The 19,426-nt window shown below is 38.7% G+C and overlaps 1 protein-coding gene and 1 long non-coding RNA gene across 2 annotated transcripts in view; one reads left to right on the plus strand and one right to left on the minus strand.

Annotated features, from left to right (window-relative positions):
• The window catches only part of LOC134750548 (homeotic protein empty spiracles-like), a 54,702-nt gene that overhangs the window by 19,536 nt on the left and 15,740 nt on the right, over positions 1–19,426 (plus strand). Inside the window, exon 2 of the mRNA XM_063685750.1 lies at positions 10,940–11,112. Within this exon, the coding sequence (XP_063541820.1) occupies positions 10,940–11,112 (173 nt within the window). The remainder of the gene's footprint in view (positions 1–10,939; positions 11,113–19,426) is intronic.
• On the minus strand, positions 11,504–16,686 carry LOC134750585 (uncharacterized). The gene is made up of 2 exons (XR_010128562.1): positions 16,650–16,686; positions 11,504–11,845 (listed from the first exon to the last, which is right to left on the minus strand). It is a non-coding gene; the product is annotated as an uncharacterized LOC134750585 (long non-coding RNA).

Consider the following 19,426-nt stretch of genomic DNA (forward strand, 5'->3'; position numbering starts at 1 on the left):
CACAGCAGTCAGGGGAGACTTTTCAACAATGGGCGGCACGGTTGCGCGGGTTATCGGCGTACTGTGATTTCAGCAATGTGGAAGAGGCTCTTCGTGACAAATTCGTCATGGGAATGTTATCCGGTCCGGAGAAGGAGAAGCTCTTTGCGCGGGACCTTACGGTGCTCAGCACTCTAGCCAAGGCCGTCGAGCTGGCTGAAAGTGTACATTGTGCGCGCGCGGGGGCAGCGGCCTCACAACCGGTGCAAACATCCCAGGATTTGTTCAAGGTTGAACAAAAGCGACACCGAGAAAGTACGCCCGGGAGCAGCGGCGGCGGTGACGATAAAAAAGAGCAGTGTCAAGTGTGCGGTTACTATAATCACAAAACATTGCAGTGTCGTTTCGCGAAATCTAGGTGTAAAAAGTGTAAAGCTAAAGGGCATCTAAAAAAGATGTGTAAAAGTGTAAATTTCATGACGGTGAACGCCGTGGATGAGGGAGATGACGATGATGATGATGGTGAGTGTTATAAAAATTTTAACATCCGTTCAAACAAAGGGGAACCGATGATTGAAACAGTTTTAATGTTAAACCGTCCGATTAATCTGGAAATAGATACAGGGGCAGCCGTAACTGCGTTGCATGTAAATACGTATAAAAAGCATTTTAGCGATGTACCAATGTCAGTTACAAAGAATCGGTTAATCACATTTACGGGTGACAACATTCCATGTTTGGGGGCAGTCCGCCTACCCGTCACTTACGCGAACCAAACTCATTCGCTTAAAGTTTACGTTGTGCGTAAGGCAGGCGCCGACGTCCTAGGTCGTGATTTTATTTCGCAGTTCAATTTAGAGCTTGCGTTAATTACGCCAGTCCGTTACTGTGCACAAGACCAGGATACTAGCAATATAATAAGGGAATTGGAAAAACGTTACGCCTCAGTGTTTTTAGATAAATTAGGAAAATTTAATAAATATAAAGTCAGTTTGCAGCTAAAAGAAAACGCTAAACCGGTTTTTATCCGCGCGAGGCCAATTGCATTCGCCCTGCGGGACAAAGTCGATAAGGAAATAGATCGATTATTATCAGTAGGAGTTTTAAAACCGGTCGATCACTCACAGTATGCGTCACCCATTGTGCCGGTATTAAAACGTAATGGGGCGATAAGGATTTGTGTTGATTATTCGACGGGCGTAAACAAACAGCTGGTGGTTGACCAGTACCCCTTACCTACTGTAACCGAACTTTTTGCTAAGCTGTACGGCGGGAAACAGTTTACGAAATTAGACCTATCTAATGCTTATAACCAGTTTGAGTTAGACGAAAAGTCGCAAGAATTAACTAGTGTAAATACTCACCGCGGTTTGTTTACGTATACTCGCATGGTTTTCGGTCTCTCTTCGGCGCCTGCCGTGTTCCAGCGCGCCATGGAGGGGGTGCTGGCTGGTGTACCGGGCACGCTGTGCCTACTCGATGACGTACTCGTCACGGGCGAAAACACCGAGCAGCACCTAACCAGGCTGAACGAGGTACTTAGAAGGTTACAAGACGCCGGCCTCACGTTACAAAAAGAGAAGTGCGAATTTTTTAAAGATGAGGTAAATTACTTAGGCTACGTGATAGATAAACATGGCTTACATAAATCACCGCTTAAAGTCAAAGCTATGATAGACGCTCCAATACCGCAGAATGAAAAACAATTACAATCCTTTTTAGGGTTAGTAAATTACTATAGGAGTTTCGTGCCGAATGCGTCGGCCGTTCTGAGTCCGCTATATGACCTGTTAAAAAAAGGGGTAAAATGGTGCTGGACTAAAGAACATGATAGGGCATTCGTGGCTATTAAAGAATGTTTGGCTTCTGAACAGGTGTTAGCGCATTTTAACGCTGCGGCTGACATAGTGCTGACCGTTGATGCTGGACCTTGTGGCCTCGGTGCCATTTTATCCCAGATTGAAGCTGATGGCACCGAACGGCCTATTTCATTCGCATCGCGCACCCTGAATGCTGCGGAGAAGCGTTATTCACAGCTTCAGAAAGAAGCAACCAGCATTATATTCGGGATACGAAGGTACCACCAGTATTTATACGGTAGGGCGGTACCGTTCACCCTTCGTACGGATCACAAGCCCCTATTGTCGATTTTTGGGCCGTATCGTGGCATACCGGAAGTGTCAGCAAATAGGCTTCAACGTTATGCTATGTTTTTAAGCGGTTACAACTATAAAATCGAATATGTTCGGAGCGCGGATAACAATGCAGATTTCTTATCTCGAGCCTGTCTTCCCGGCCCGGCGCCGGCGGGGTCGCGGGGTCCGGCCGCGCGCTTCGCAAACGCCACGACTGATATTCCCGATCGAGCCTCGTACATTAATTTCGTTGTGGATGGTAATTTACCGGTGACATTAAACGAGCTGCGCCAGCACACGGAGAGAGATACTGTTTTGCAAAAAGTGATTAATTTTATTTCAAACGGTTGGCCTAAAAAGGTATCAGACGAGGCCCTGAAACCTTATTATTTATGTCGGTTACAGCTGTCTTATGAAAACGGTTGCGTCATGAGAGGTCACAAAGTGGTTATTCCAGTGAAATTACAAAGCGTAATCTTAGCGGAAGTGCACCAATCCCATTTAGGTATTGTAAAAACAAAAGCTGAGGTTCGGTCTAGGTTCTGGTTTCCGGGAGTAGACGCGGCATTAGAAAGGTTGATAAGTGCTTGCACCGTATGTATACAACAACGCCCCTCCCCCGCGCGTGCGCCGCTCGCGCAATGGGAGTACCCGCCGTGCGCGTTTCACAGGATACACTGTGATTTTTTAGGACCGATTAACGGAAGCTCATATTTAGTAATAGTAGATGCATATACAAAATGGGTAGAAGCCTATAATATGAAAACCAATATTACGTCTTTAGCGACTATAGAAAAAATCTGTGAATTTATGTCACGGTTTGGAATTCCACATACATTAGTAACCGACAATGGTACGTCGTTCACGTCGCGCGAGTTTGAGGCTTTTTGCAGGTTAAACGGCATTTCACATGTTACATCACCGGCATATAATGCGGCTAGCAATGGGCAGGCGGAATCGTACGTCAAAATAATTAAGAAGGGCATTAAAACCAGTTTACTGAATGGTAATGGGGTACAGAATTCGTGGAAAAGACTGCTGAAATACTTATTTGATTATAGAAATTCTGTACACACTACAACGGGGGTTTCGCCTGCTCAGTTGGTATATGGACGGAAGTTAAAGACTCGGTTAGATTTAATTAACCCTAAAATACCGTCACCCTCATCCCCGGCGCTCGCTGATACAGTACGAAAAAATCAGTGTTTGCAGAATAGACCTTCAATGTGCCGTAAGGCGCAAGTTTTCACGCCAGGGAATTTAGTATTATTTAAGGCCTTTCAGGCAAATGGTAAATTTAAGTGGTGCCGAGGCACAATCGTAAAAAAAGTTGGTAAAGTTGTTTATATAGTAAAAGACAATATAACGTCAAAAACATTTAAAAAGCACAAAAACCAAATCGTGTTAGATAAAGGGCACGATTGCGCTTACCCTAGTTACTGGAATGAAGACATAGAAATCTGGGAGGACGACGATGACACATCATCGCCCAGTCCGCCAGCGCCGAGCGAGGAACTGCAGCCTAGCACGGGGGAGGAAGGAGAACGGACATTGATTGCAGATCCACACCCTGTGACATCAGAGCCTTCCGAGCCAATAGACACACCGCTGGAGTCAATACCAGGAGACCAGTCCGAAGAAGATGAATTCCTGGAGGCCCTACCTGGTCCGGCCACTGAACCCGAGAATCGAGACTCTGACGTCTCCGCTGATAACGATCTCGTGCCTACTACCCCTCGGACAAAGCGCAATCGACCCAAGATTAATTACAAACCATTCTTTAGCAATAAATAGTTGTATTCTTTTGTTATTCTTAGTTAAGTATAGTTTAGACGTGTATGTAAGCTATGGGGAGGAATGTTGCATATGTATGTGTGCTCACGCACACACCCACCGCGCTAACTTACGAATACACGTCAGTACGCTAACAGCAAGCAGTAGTTTCACTTGTCTCACCCCACGTATCAATCAATAGCTTGTGTTTACCAATATATATTTTTATCCGTGTATGATTCGGCATCAATCCTAAATCAAATTTGTTGTTTCCTTAATTACGAGTAAATTTAAAACTCAACAGTATGTAATATATATACATATGTATAAACTCAGCCAAGGACTAGAGGAAGGAAACCAATTTCATATCATTAATTCGCTGTTACCGGCTATTAAGACACATTAGGAATAACCCTTAAGTGGTCTTTATAAGACTCTTATACCGGTATAAGGTATAATAAGGGATATAATAGCAATTTAACGACGTTTTAATAACTAGGATTGACACCGCAAATGAGAGTTTCGCATGCCGCGAATTTCGCCTTAATGACTTTTCACACTTTATACAGGTTTTTTTATGTGGTTAGAGATATAAATGCTGAAGTGTGAAATGTCATGGAAGAGTGGGTAGTATAGTCAGCAGCAAAAGTTACTAGTTGTATTTTTTTTTTTTTTTTCATTTAAACCAAAGATAGATATAACTCCGTAATAGATGGATACAGTCTAAGAAAAAAACGTGCCTCGAAAATCACGAAAATTTGATTCTCGATCAGATAGCGCCACTAGTTTTGGCCTACACTCGTATAGAGGGCGTTGACTGTTTCGTTTGTTATTTATAATTTTAACGCATACCAGTGAAAGAACATGGGTCAAAATCATATAAAAATAATTAATGCAAATAAAAAAATCATTTATCCATATTTAAATACATTTTATCGTATTTTTATAAATATTTATTTTTAGTTTTAAAGTGTGTCGACAGATGGCAGTGAATTTACTGGGGTTACAAAATTTACTATGACAGTACCGCTCTATTATAAGTTACTCTATGATTTAAACGAATCTTATATGGAAAGCTTAAGCTATTGAATGAATTGTCGCTCGTGGTGTTTCATACTTTATAATTTATTGCATATTAATCATGTGGTACAAAACAGATATTACATAAGGGTAAGTTCACACATGAACCCTGGATATTTCTGGACTAATACGACTTAATCTATCGTCATCCTGGCTAGGCCCTAGGGCAGATGGGGCAGAGCCAGGCGCTATGCGCGCCTGCTGCCTCCACCGTAGCGGGCTGCGCAGGGCTCCGGGGGAGTCCTTGCGGTTTTTCTAGCTCACAGGACGGGTCACTCACCAAGTGGCACCCAAAAATGCTCACGGCCTGCGGGCCGCCCGCTGGGGCGCTTGCGGTCGAATGCTTTTAGCGACCCTGCGGCACCCCATCTAAGGCGGAATCGGCACTCGTTGGTGGTTTTAGACGGTAGTCCTCTGGTTAGTCCGTCATCCCTCCTGGTTCCCCCGGACCAGGTGGCATGCGTAAACGCATTTCTCCAACGTTAAAAAAAAAAGGCCCTAGGGCAGATGGCGGACATATCATAGTACTATTCGGAAACCATTTTAGTTAGCGCCGTTTGCGGTGACACCTTCACACTTCGCCATTTCAAAGTGTGCAGAGTTAGTTTGGACCGACATTCTAACCTATGTTCTGAGTTTATGAAGGAAATGCTCTGCTAGCTGTACACACAGTATAATAGACAAAAAGGCTTCCAATTTCACTTCTGGTGGTCGGTGGAGCAGGGAAGACATTTAACTGCAATGTTTAAAAAAATAACTAATGCTAACCGCTCGTTATCTACTATGTGCAATCTTAGTGAGGTCATCAAATATCGATTAGCTTCATATAAACAATTGTTCATTATGACATTTAAATGTCAATCGTGAACAGTTACTAACATATTAAAAATATTAAATCGGGTTACTCACGGCTCGGTACGGAGTGAAATATGTCGAGCAACTTTCGACTTAAACTGAGTAACCTGACTGACTGAGTGAGTAACCTAGCAGCTGTTTTAATATACATATATTTAATGTCTGTGTCGCACGGAAGTTTTGTTATTAACAGTTTATTAACTAACGGGCCTAACGGCGTATTTCTTTATTTATTTTACTTCTATTATTCTAGTCAATCATAATTAAAAACATCTTAATATTCATAATTAATATCAATAATTTGCAGGAATTATAGTACAGTCGAAGACAAAAATATCAATCCCAGACAAATGGCTCAAAAATATGTGAACACAACTTTATTGTCTAAGGTGTAAGAGCGTACAGATATTTTTGAAACTTTGGGAATGTATATATATTTATGCCCTTGGCTGTACCTGTATAAGATATAAAAATATTTTTGAACTTTTAAATATTACTGTATATTAGGTAGGTACTTAAACTTTATGAAGAGTTTTTGACCAATTTTTATTTAAATAATTAAATTTATTAAGGGGTTCTTTAATCTTTTTTGGTAGTCTTTTCTGTCATTATTACGTAAGTAAATATAAAATGCCAAGTCGTTATTAATGTAGGTAATTCACTCATTAAGCCTCTACTAAATAAAACGAGATAATATCTCAATTTTACGATACAACAACGCAATTGATATCAATTTTAAATGTTAAAATATTACAACCAGTTTAGCAAGACCTTTCTGTACTTACTCACTTACTAAGTAAGAGTCTCACGAAACCGCCGCCAAAATGCCGCTCCCATACAATCGAAGTTACGCTCGTTTACTACATACATATTATTAGTATATACAAAAAAAAAGTACAAACTGAAATAAATGTTATATACTAAGAAAAAGTGACCTAAGCCTTTAGTAAGAAACGCTACTTGGAAAAATTCGACCTATGCCGCCGTGACCCAGGTGGCCGAATGGCTCAGGCACCTGCCGCGACAGCAGAGGACGCTGGTTCGATTCCAGCCTTGGGAACTGGATGCATTGGTAAATTTTCTTAGTATAACATTTATTTCTAATTTATTATATATTAATAATTTATTTAATATTATGTACTCTAACCAATGGATCATAGAAATCTGAATAAAGAAATTATATTATTATATTATTATTTCAGTTTATAATTTTTATAGTAGTGTTTCTAATTGAAATGAAAACAAATTATAATATTTTCTGAATATAATATATTTTTATTTATTTTTTTATTAGAAAAAGGTAAGCATTTGACCGCAAACTCACCTGATACTGATTTAAACTTTCACGATTTTTACTCATTATTATTCACAATATTTATTGCAGGAAGTGAATACTTCCATTAGTATACATTAGTAGTTAGTACGTTTAAAATGTTTTGTACCTATGTAAAACTTCTACTCGCTCTAATTTCTTTTTATTAGATAGATAAACCATTTATTCGTTTGCCACAATACAAACATATAAAAAAAAGAAACAGGAGAGATACAAAAAAGTAACATTAAGATAAAAAAAAACTTTAAAAAAAAACTGTAGGACCGTACCTATTACAATTTCAAACAATGAAAACAAGAACAAGACATATTTCATGTTATATCAGAATATCGTTTTAAAATGCGAGCTTAAATTCGATTGTATGGCGGCGGCGAGGTTCGTGTGACTCTTAAATATTAAGGTGTAGAAATATCTTATTATAATGGTCGTGTGTACAATTATAATGTCATTAGTTAAAATGTCAGGACGTCGCTACGAGGTCATATCATGCGGAACGCATACAGACTATAGCCCACACAAGTCTTACACTCCACCCTATTGAAAAACCAACTCTATCCCTTTTGAATACGACTTAAAATCGCATGCTGTCTCTTATTAAATTTACACGTATTAAGATATGATATTGTGATGACATTTAATAGCGCATAATTGCCGGCCGGGCCGTAAAGTGATTGGTTTCCTTAATGCCTGCAATCGGTACAAAGTACCCGTTAACGATGCTGGAGGGGCATTCGAACTTCAACAATATGATCTTGATTTGATAGCCACTGACTGATATGTAATCCTATGTAATTTTTTAATTTTTAGGGTTCCGTACCCAAAGGGTAAAAACGGGACCCTATTACTGAGACTCCGCTGTCCGTCTGTCCGTCTGTCCATCTGTCTGTCTGTATCTCATGATCCGTGATAGCTAGACAACTGAAATTTTCACAGATGATGTATTTCTGTTGCCGCTATAACAACAAATACTAAAAAGTACGGAACCCTCGGTGCGCGAGTCCGACTCGCACTTGGCCGTTTTTTTTTAATAATTATATTTTATTGATTTCCTAATGTAAGTATTAGAATCCCAAAATTGTAGACATAATTTTTTATGTGAATTTGAATAATTTATTAACATGTGAATTTTGAAAACAAAACTTCCGTGAAACACAGACATATTAAATATATTAATAACGGGTCACTCACGTGTTTAAGTCGAAAACGCTCGACATGTTTCACTCCGTACCGAGGAGCGTCATCAGGAGCTTGCGTCGACTTAAAACACGTGAGTGACCCGTTATTAATATATTTAATATGTGAATTTTGATTTACGATGATTTTCTAATCAATTTTTATTATGTAATTGACAGTGAATGATTAATACCAAATAAAAATCTATCTAACTATGATATTGCATTTAGAATCCGTCCAAGCTAACTTTGCGCCGACTTGAACAGAATAATGTGAGGGTGTGTGGTCATTAATCATGACATTGTTACACTGTTGTTGCAAATTCCATGCATAGTTAGTTTGGTCCCGCTCTAGTGCCTCTCGCTTGCTCTAAGATGTGAGTGCTTGTGAGATATACTTCGAGTAATATCAAATTAAAATCGGAGTTTTAAAATCCGAATGCCCCTGGTATTCACTAGATAATTATTTGCGTTCGCGGAATCTCAGCTTTTGTTGGGCCTAATTTGAAGGTATTTCGGGCCCTTTGGGACCTTGTAAGAACCTTTAGGGCCTTGCTGCTGTATACTTTCATGTGTTTGTGTTTATTTTATCATTTTTGAGTGTACCTGTTTGTTTAAGGCCTGTGCACACCGGATGCGTGTGTTGTAATATACAGAGCCTTATGAGAGACGGCACACCACTGACTACTTTATGTAATGTCTTATACCAATACTTTATAATATAATAATTAATTATATAAATTTTTTTTTGTAATTTATTATATTCTATTAATTATGAATCCGAAACACTACACTGCGCTCCAGAACAGGCATAGCTGACGTAGGGGAGAAGACCGCTAGGCTGAAGTGGGACTGGGCAGGTCACGTCTGCCGCATGCATCCGGATAGGTGGGCTAGTATAGCCACCAAGTGGATGCCGCAAAAGAAGCGCGGACGTGGCAGGCCTAGGCGGAGATGGCGGGACGACTTAGACACCTTCACTAATAACTGGCCGGAAACAGCTCAACAACGGGAGTCATGGAAATCTAAGGGAGAGGCCTTTGCCCAGCAGTGGGATACTACAGGTTATTAAAAAAAAAAAATTATGAATTGATGACATTACAATGTTGTGTATATTTTCTGTCGAAATACTCTGTAATTGTGTCATCTCTATGTTTATTGTACAAAATTGTATTTGACGTGTACCTGCATTGTACCAATAAATATTATCTTATCTTATCTTATCTTATCTTATCTTATCTTATCTTATCTTAGTACTTATTTAAGTTTCGGCAAAACAGCTAACTCTAAGCTAGATTTACTTACTTATTTGTTAAATACATTCAATACAATTTAGCAAATCGTGTTTTAACCAACGATTACTAATACCAGCGTTGGCACGCCCACGATTTGTATTGCACTGGTTGCCTTAATGTAGTCTTTCATAAGGTCATATATCATATATATTCATAGGTCATATATCACAAAGCCTTTAAACTAAACGTACTATGTTGTTGTTCGAGTCAGTAGAGTGCTTTCATATAAAACGGTTTACCAAATATCACGATAGATGGCGCTGTGCGAAGAGCGGAGATTTCTACATCGCGCTAACCAAAGATAGATATAACTCCGTAATAGATGGATACAGTCTAAGGAAAAAACGTGCCTCGAAAATCAAGAAAATTTGATTCTCGTTCAGAGGGCGCTACTAGCTTTGGCCTACTGTCGTATAGATGGCGTTAACGGTTTCGTTTGTTATTTAACAATTTTAACGCATATCAGTGACAGAACATGGGTCAAAATCATAAAAATAATTAATGCAAATAAAAAAAAACATTTATCTATATTTAAATACATTTTATCGTATTTTTATAAATCTTCATTTTTAGTTTTAAAGTGTGTCGACAGATGGCAGTGAATTTACTGGGGTTACAAAATTTACTAAGACAGTACCGCTCTAGTATAAGTTACTCTATGCGCTAACGAAAGTTTTTAAATTGAGATTTTATTTATGGGTTTATTGTTAATACATTGGCTGTATTTGTAACTTGCGTGCCAAACGCTTACAAATTGTACTACACTGATTTGCTTAATGTAGTCTTTCATTATATTTGGTGTTATCACTAACGTGATAACGTCCTATGTTGTTGTTAGGTAATATGTTTTGCTTGAGTAATATCAACGTACATTTTGAAAAACCTATTATTCTACACCTACCTTATTTATTGTGGTATTAAAAAAACATTAAAATAAAGGATTGAATTCCTATTTACACTAGAATACGGAAAAAAGGGAAAACTTACGCGGCTCGTACTCGTAGTCCCGTAACTTAACGCTAGTGTTGTCCTCTCTCAAAAGCTCGAAAACGTAATAATATTTGGGAGACCGAGCTTTGCACGGAAAACATATAAAAACTCAAAAATGCGCGTTAGATAAGATCGATTTTTCGTCCCCGAAAACCCCCATATAGCAAATTTCATCGAAATCGTTAGAGCCGTTTCCTAGATCCCCGAAATATATAAATACATATATATATATATACAAGAATTGCAAGTTTAAAGGTATAAGATGGATAATATAAGATATATATTAGAATAATGATGTATTAAGTAATTTGTTTCTATTGTCTCTAGGTCCAGACATCCCCGGGTTCCTGCTCCAGCCGTTCCGCAAACCGAAACGCATCAGAACAGCCTTTAGCCCCTCGCAACTCCTCAAGCTCGAGCATGCCTTCGAGAAGAACCACTACGTAGTCGGAGCGGAGAGGAAACAGCTAGCACAAGCACTCAGCCTTACAGAGACTCAGGTGTGTTTGTAGTTTGTACAAGCTTAATACAGCCATCAGCCCCTCAAAACTCCTCATGCCTTCCAGAAGAACCATTATGTAGTCGGAGCGGAGAGAAAACAGCTAGCACAAGCACTCAGCCTTACAGAGACTCCGGTGTGTTTGTAGTTTGTACAAGCTTAATACAGCCATCAGCCCCTCAAAACTCCTCATGCCTTCCAGAAGAACCATTATGTAGTCGGAGCGGAGAGGAAACAGCTAGCACAAGCACTCAGCCTTACAGAGACTCAGGTATGTTTGTAGTTCGTACAGTCTTAATACAGCCATCAGCCCCTCAAAACTCCTCATGCCTTCCAGAAGAACCATTATGTAGTCGGAGCGGAGAGGAAACAGCTAGCACAAGCACTCAGCCTTACAGAGACTCAGGTTTTTTTTTTTTTTAATACTACGTCGGTGGCAAACAAGCATACGGCCCGCCTGATGTTAAGCAGTCTCCGTAGCCTATGTACGCCTGCAACTCCAGAGGAGTTACATGCGCGTTGCCGACCCTAACACTCCTCTCCCTCGAGCTCTGGCAACCTTACTCACCGGCAGGAACACAACACTATGAGTAGGGTCTAGTGTTATTTGGCTGCGGTTTTCTGTAAGGTGGAGGTACTTCCCCAGTTGGGCTCTGCTCTAGATCTGGAATGACATCTGCTGTCCTGTGCCCTACCACACAAAGCGAGATGTCATTCGCAGTGCCCATACCTCTCTTTTGGACATAGTTTAAGGACATTCCCGGGTCCGGACGTAGTTTATGGACATACCCGGGTCCAACATACTCAGGTATGTTTGTAGTTCGTACAGTCTTAATACAGCCATCAGCCCCTCAAAACTCCTGATGCCTTCCAGAAGAACCATTATGTAGTCGAAGCGGAGAGGAAACAGCTAGCACAAGCACTCAGCCTTACAGAGACTCAGGTATGTTTGTAGTTCGTACAAGCTTAAAACAGCTATCAGCCCCTCAAAACTCCTCTTGCCTTCCAGAAGAACCATTATGTAGTTGGAGCTGAGGGGAAACAGCTAGCACAAACACTCAGCCTTACAGAGACTCAGGTATGTTTGTAGTTTGTACAAGATTAATACAGTATAATACAATAAAAATGTACAAATAAAATTATGTGACTTAGCCATCCGTTTCTAATGAAGTTATTAGTTATTACCAGTGTTATTTCTACGCCTGTGAAAATGTCAAGAGAAAAATAAATGAAGAGCAGACTAAAACAATGGCCTAAGACTATAAATAATGCAGGGTGCTAGTAGATCAACAGATACTACGTCCATTACTATATAGGTATCTACGTCGGCAATTTTTTAAACGGCCTAATCAGGAAAACTAGATCTAGTGTCAAGATAAGAAGGTTCTCAAACCAGGTATATTTTTTTATTGTCCGAATGTTACTTAAGATTGCTTCTACAACTTGGACATCTTAAAAAATACCTACTTAAACCACACGACTCTTTGAACATAGATTCGCTGTCAAAGTACCTAGATTAAGTACAGAATTGGCGTCTGGTTCACATTTTGGGTATAAAAAATACAGTCCATTTATTTCAAAGATTAATTTTATACATTAGTGTCAAATCTAAAAAAAGAAATAAACATTAAACTGCTAATGCTAGTTTAACCCGTTAGCGCCTACATCCAATTTTAGGAACTCACCATTTTTCTTATGCTGTTAGGTAGAATTACACCGTAATTCGTAACCGGCTTACGGAGCTAATGGGTTAATGACACGACAATGTTCATTGATTGGATTATTCCATCATAAAATCCAAACATTGTTCCTATTTTACTAAGTGACCATCAAAAGCAAGCAAGCAAGGGCAAAATTAATGTCCATATTGTGGCATTGCATTGCAAGCTGACCGATCTCCTTATACATAGTTACATAGAGGCTTCGCGAGTTACACGTTGAAAAACTTATTAATTTGTATTTTTATGTTATTGAACAGTCGTGGTACCTATGTCATTTTATATTGATTTTTAGGGTTCCGTACCCAAAGGGTAAAAACGGGACCCTATTACTAAGACTTCACTGTCCGTCTGTCCGTCTGTCTGGCTGTCACCAGGCTGTATCTCATGAACCGTGACAGCTAGATAATTGAAATTTTCACAGGTGCTGTATTTCTGTTGCCGCTATAACAACAAATACTAAAAAGTACGGAACCCTCGGTGCGCGAGTCCGACTCGCACTTGGCCGGTTTTTTTAATGTGTATTTTATGTTATTGAACAGTCGTGGTACCTATGTCATTTTATATTGATTTTTAGCCTATTTGTAAATAGGCATTTATATTATCTGCTAGAAAACGCCAATAACCTAACCATTTTACAACATCGCAATTACTCTTTATTTGACTTGAAAATGTGCAAAACAGCCTCAAGTCTAGAACTAGGGGAAATCGCTATAATGACATAATAATGTATAATTATAGCAAATGCATACCAATTAGTGGTCCGGGTAGCTCGGCTGTAATGGGCTAAATAATATTGATATAATTTATTATAATTTACAAGTTACAACCTTTTACTTGCCACGTTGTTCTCAAGTAATTTACGCGGTTACAATAAATATTGTTTTTTAGTAGTTAAGTGCTTTTCATTTAATTAAAAATAAAAGTTTAGTGCACGGGTTGTTTAAGTTGGTAAATTATTATTGGCTCTATTTTTAACATAAAGTGGTAGCTTTTATGTTAAGTTTTTGGCTATAGGTATTATAGATTTAGGTACTGATGCTTTTAAAGTTTTATTTAATATTATAATATGCGCACATATTGAATGACATATGATTTCATGTAGGTATGAAATAAACATTTGCTCATACACTAAAAGTAACAAATGATTTCACGGTAGTGACGTCCACGGATGTGACATGGACAAAAATCTATGTCATCCGAAGCAATCTTTTTAATTTTAATTTTATTTTGACTTGGTGTGTTTTAATTTCAATTTTATGATTAAAATAAAGAATCTTATTATTTTTTGGTACTAGTAAACATGTAGATAAAGTTCGCTAGTTTCTTTAAAATAGTGACTATATTATAGTAACAGGCGATTTCTCCTTCATAAAGTCCTCTAGGATCCGAAAAATGTGTCTTCTTGTCTAATTTTTTCAAACTAGAATGAGCGATCCATTCCACGGTGACATCCATGGATGTGACTGTAAATATCACAAATACGAGAGTAACCCAACCGATTAGTAAAAACACAAACATGGTTAGCTGGCCAGTTCCTCTAAATGAGTGGTTAAATGATAGTAAAAAGCCGACGGTAGTGAAACCAGGGCGCGTGGAGCCACACCCGATCGATTGGCCCAAGAGCTCATTATAGTACCGTGTGCAGAAAAATCGCTATAAATAATTACCGCACCGATTACCGACTTTGATATTTAAAGGGTCAGATTGTCTTATACTCGTATATCACAAAAGCGTCATCTCGGTCGAACTAAAACGCCGCTGCATCCCAAGACTTCAGCTATTTCGTAGATTTGAAACGTTGTATTTATGGCGCAGATTTGGGGCTGCGGGAACTCACGCTCACCATAAAAAATAGCACTGATATTCAAAAAGTCAGTTCAAAATGGTTTTCTGTCACTTACTATTGTTAAGGCAGGTAGCTCCGTAGGATGCGAAGTGAAGGTCCTACAAGCAATTAGCTACCTACCTACTTATCTAGAAACTTACCTAATATTAATTTAATAGGGCTAATTAAACACGGATTTCATATCAGCGCTCAATAATGATATAATTTACGATTCGCGTGTGCTGCGAACGCTACGCTCCTAATGATCGGTAATTAAATCATTTTTTCCGATCCTCGGGCAATTAACGCCGCTGATACACTTAGCGTTGCGCGTACCATTGCTTCAATCACTTACAGAGCTTGGGCGAACGAATGCAATTAGTTAGTAAAACGTCATTTGAGTTTATATATCATCACAGTTATAGTTGCTAATATGACTTATAGTTTTGTGTTTGTGTCTTTAGCAAGGAAATAAAAACATGCGGTATCAATATGATATCCTTGCTTTTGTTAACAAATATTTAATATAAAAATATGAAAACCTCACCTCACTCGGGTTCGTTTTTGGAAAGAGAAAATAAGACAACGATAATACTCGTTAAGCTTGTTACGTTACATTAAAAAGGGGAAAAGACTCAGAGGTAAACTCGTCGCTTTCAGTCCAATGTCTGAGATTTATTGATGTGCCGTCGGAAAGGTTCCAAATTACGAAACTCGACTTGGAAAAAGAAACTTTTAATATTTTTGTATAGTAATCGAAATTTTATATTTTCCTTTTCCATCCGTGAAGTTTTTCAACTTTTCGGAAACTATCCGCAACTTACACATCTGATTACGCATCTCACTGGTTCTCGCGAGCACTCGACTCGCGAACCATCACACGGTATAACAACTTCCGTTTCAATATATTCACACTCGACAGGGAGAAATCGAAGCAAGGTTAGCGATTAACGCAGTTTAATTATAAGAAGCCAACGCCCATGCATCGAAAAAGGATATGATTTCAGAAACTATACTACACTGATTGAATAAAAATATTTTTTCTGTGAGTTCCTGTACAATTAGTACGAGCGCCAATAATCTGCATTGCTATTTAAAAGTTATGTGTATCGATGATAGCTGTTGGAATTTCTCATATAAGTGATTAAATAAATAAATCATTACACATTGTCAACCTTTATGCGTTGGATTAAACATACAAACACACTAATTACAACAACCGCGCCGCGCCCTGTATACGCTGTTTTTGCTAAGCTAGTTACGCCATACTTTCGTCGCGCACCACTGACGCCACAGTCAATGCAATAGACGCGGCTGTGACAGCTGTGTTAATCCTGTCAATCCTGTCACACTTAGGTTTAAGTATATACACTACACAGAGTTTAATCAGATTCCAATTCCTAATTAGAACAACAAAGTTGTGTACAGTTTTAATTGAATGAAGAATGCTGAATGCGAATGGATACAGAGCATTGATAAAAGGATTTGTATGGAAATTCGATACTATGTAACCCATTTTTATTGCAGTCAGTTTTCTAGGATTACAAGTAATTAAATATCTAGGCTAGGTCGATCTAATCAATTGAATGTCATACAATACTTGCTTGCTAATGTCAATTATATCACTACCGTTACGCGGCCTAAGCAAAATAGAATACCGAATGAAATATATATGTTTTTTTTTTATACTACGTCGGTGGCAAACAAGCATACGGCCCGCCTGATGTTAAGCAGTCTCCGTAGCCTATGTACGCCTGCAACTCCAGAGGAGTTACATGCGCGTTGCCGACCCTAACCACCGCACCCTCGAGCTCTTAAAACCTTAGTCACCGGCAGGAACACAACACTATTAGTAGGGTCTAGTGTTATTTGGCTGCGGTTTTCTGTAAGGTAGAGGTACCTCCCCAGTTGGGCTCTGCTCTAGATCTGGAATGACATCCGCTGTCCTGTGCCCTACCACACAAAGCGAGATGTCATTCACAGTGCCCATACCTCTCTTTTGGACGTAGTTTAAGGACATACCCGGGTCCATGTATTATTGAAATAAACTCTACTTGGGAACAATTAGTAATAATATAAACTAACCTAACAGCATTTAATAATGAAAAGCTGCGAAGGAGGATGAGACAATTACAGGCATGAATAGGGCAAAATTAATAGGTCATTATGTTAATTGTTTTATAGTTTTACGTTGTTTTAAACTATCAGGATTTACACATCCTTGAAGAACGGTACTTAATAGGGTACTGTAATATCTGTTATCTGACCTTTGAGGAAAGGTCAGCTAGGTCAGTTAGGTCTTACACCCGATGTCTTATTTACCGCACGTCGATCTACTGCATAAATTTATTAGCAGGGATCTTGAACAGATAAAACGGATCTTTTGCAAAGAAAAACTGGATTAGATTTCTCTTACTCGGAAAAACCGGTATTTTTTCAGTCTAAGTTTATTATTTGAGTGACACGTTTATTATGAGACGTCAAAATGTTTGGCACGGGTGTGACAGTTCATTATAAATAAACTCTAAATGTTTAGCTTGATTGTGACAACACTTTGAAAATAGGCCTAACTAAAGAGATATATTAATTGTTTGGTATTAAGCATAGAGTAACCTATACTAGAGCGGTACTGTCATAGTAAATTTTGTAACCCCAGTAAATTCACTGCTATTTGTCGACACACTTTAAAACTAAAAATAAATATTTATAAAAATACGATAAAATGTATTTAAATATGGATAAATGTTTTTTTTATTTGCATTAATTATTTTGATGATTTTGACCCATGTTCTTTCACTGATATGCGTTAAAATTGTTAAATAACAAACGAAACCGTCAACGCCATCTATACGACTGTAGGCCAAAACTAGTAGCGCCCTCTGAACGAGAATCAAATTTTCTTGATTTTCGAGGCACGTTTTTTCCTTAGACTGTATCCATCTATTACGGAGTTATATCTATTTTTGGTATTAAGTCATGTGTGGAGGGCGTCATGCTTTTCATTATAAAATTATAGGAAAACCGTGCAATAAAAAAATACAGTAGCTCGGCTTTTTAAATAACATAAAACACAGATAAACTTCGACGTTATCTCCGTATTGAAATCGCGGGAAACGACACTTATACTAAAATAATTAAGAGCATGGACTAATAGACATGTTCTTTGTTTTTGCTGGGAGCAGGAATGCTGCTCATTAAAAAACAATAGAGCATTAGCGCAAAATTGGCCGCCTCATGCAACGCGAACATACCTGTTTTTATGAGTTGGATGAGTAGTGGAGAATGGCACAGTGGGTATGCAGATATATTGTATGTATAAGTACTTGTTCAAAATACTATCTACGTATGCAGATTTGTCCCCCCCCCCCCTCGCCACACACCCCGCCCGCGCGGCCCTCTAATTAGTTGACACGACCTATGACAGACGTAAAATAGACATGCACCTGGCCGCCGGTGTGGTGCTCCTTGTGAACCTCGTGAATTCGGATACCTACCTGAAGAATTGTGCCCTGCCCGAGTCCTGTCTGCGGATCCCATCTCCTGGAAAGGTTAGTGGTGCTGTCTTGACGATCTGACAAATATTTCCAAAATTACCTACTTGCCCCTTTCTTAAACAGTACTCTTTATCTCTCAAAGTCAGGTCATAGGTACTGTAAGTACATATTCCAACAGAATATTCTTACAGTGTGCTTAAGCTCAAAGTTAATCAGTTAATAAAACTGGGTGGTGTGTGTTTTTTGGCTAACTTAGTCTCTCTATCCCGTTGAACCTTTTGTATTTAATTTTAATAGAACTACGTGATTTAATAGAACGTGGATAAACGTAAACAGTTCAACAGTTCGACAGTAATCAATCCGACTGCCAAGCAAGACCGAGTTTTGTGTTTACTTACTTAGGTCTACAGAAAAGTGGTAAAGCATGAAACTATATTTATAAAGGTTTTATGAAAACAACAAGCGATTGCGAGTGATATTTTGTAGTACTGTCATAGTATAAACAGGGCAAAGTATGTTATCTTCATACAAACGCACTGCGCGCGACTTGTATGTGTGCGCCATAAGTATCTATGCGTCGCCGCACGCACACTCAAACCAGTACTGTAAGGTCTGTAAGTTTCGAATGTTTCGATGCGCGCCTGCTGTATACATTTGTGTCGTGCGCACGAGCGTATTACGGTGCTAATGTGCTGCGGATCTACGGAATCACCGCCAATGGGCCGTGCCCGACTTTCTGATGATAATCTTTTGTAACTACACATATATATTAGTGTACACATATATATAGTGTACACATATATATAGTGTACACATATATATTAGTGTACACATATATATTACCTAAAATATTGAATGATCTGCCAGAAGTTGTTTGTGCTAAATATTTAAATGGTAAACATATAAAAAAAGTCGTTAAAATGCACTTATTAAAAACTAACGACACAAGCTATGTATACTAAGAATCATACTTATGATAAGATATAGGATATAATATTGTTTTTCTTTACGTTATTCTCGAACTCCCCATCGGCACACAAACCTCCAGGTTTTGCCTACGATGGGTCTTGTAATAATCTAACAAACTGTAATTTGTTTCCTTATTCAATAAAAAAAAAGTAGCTAAACTAGCCTCGCCCTCGCCCTGCTACTTACATTATGTTTTTATAGAATCACACCTCATCCACTTCTACTAAGTACTACCACCCAAGATAAATTGTCCATAAATATCGATTTTTGATGACCTTTCGTAATAAGTCTCCACCTACTAGCCAA

Source organism: Cydia strobilella, chromosome 20, assembly GCF_947568885.1.
Source record: "Cydia strobilella chromosome 20, ilCydStro3.1, whole genome shotgun sequence".
Taxonomy (NCBI): domain Eukaryota; kingdom Metazoa; phylum Arthropoda; class Insecta; order Lepidoptera; family Tortricidae; genus Cydia; species Cydia strobilella.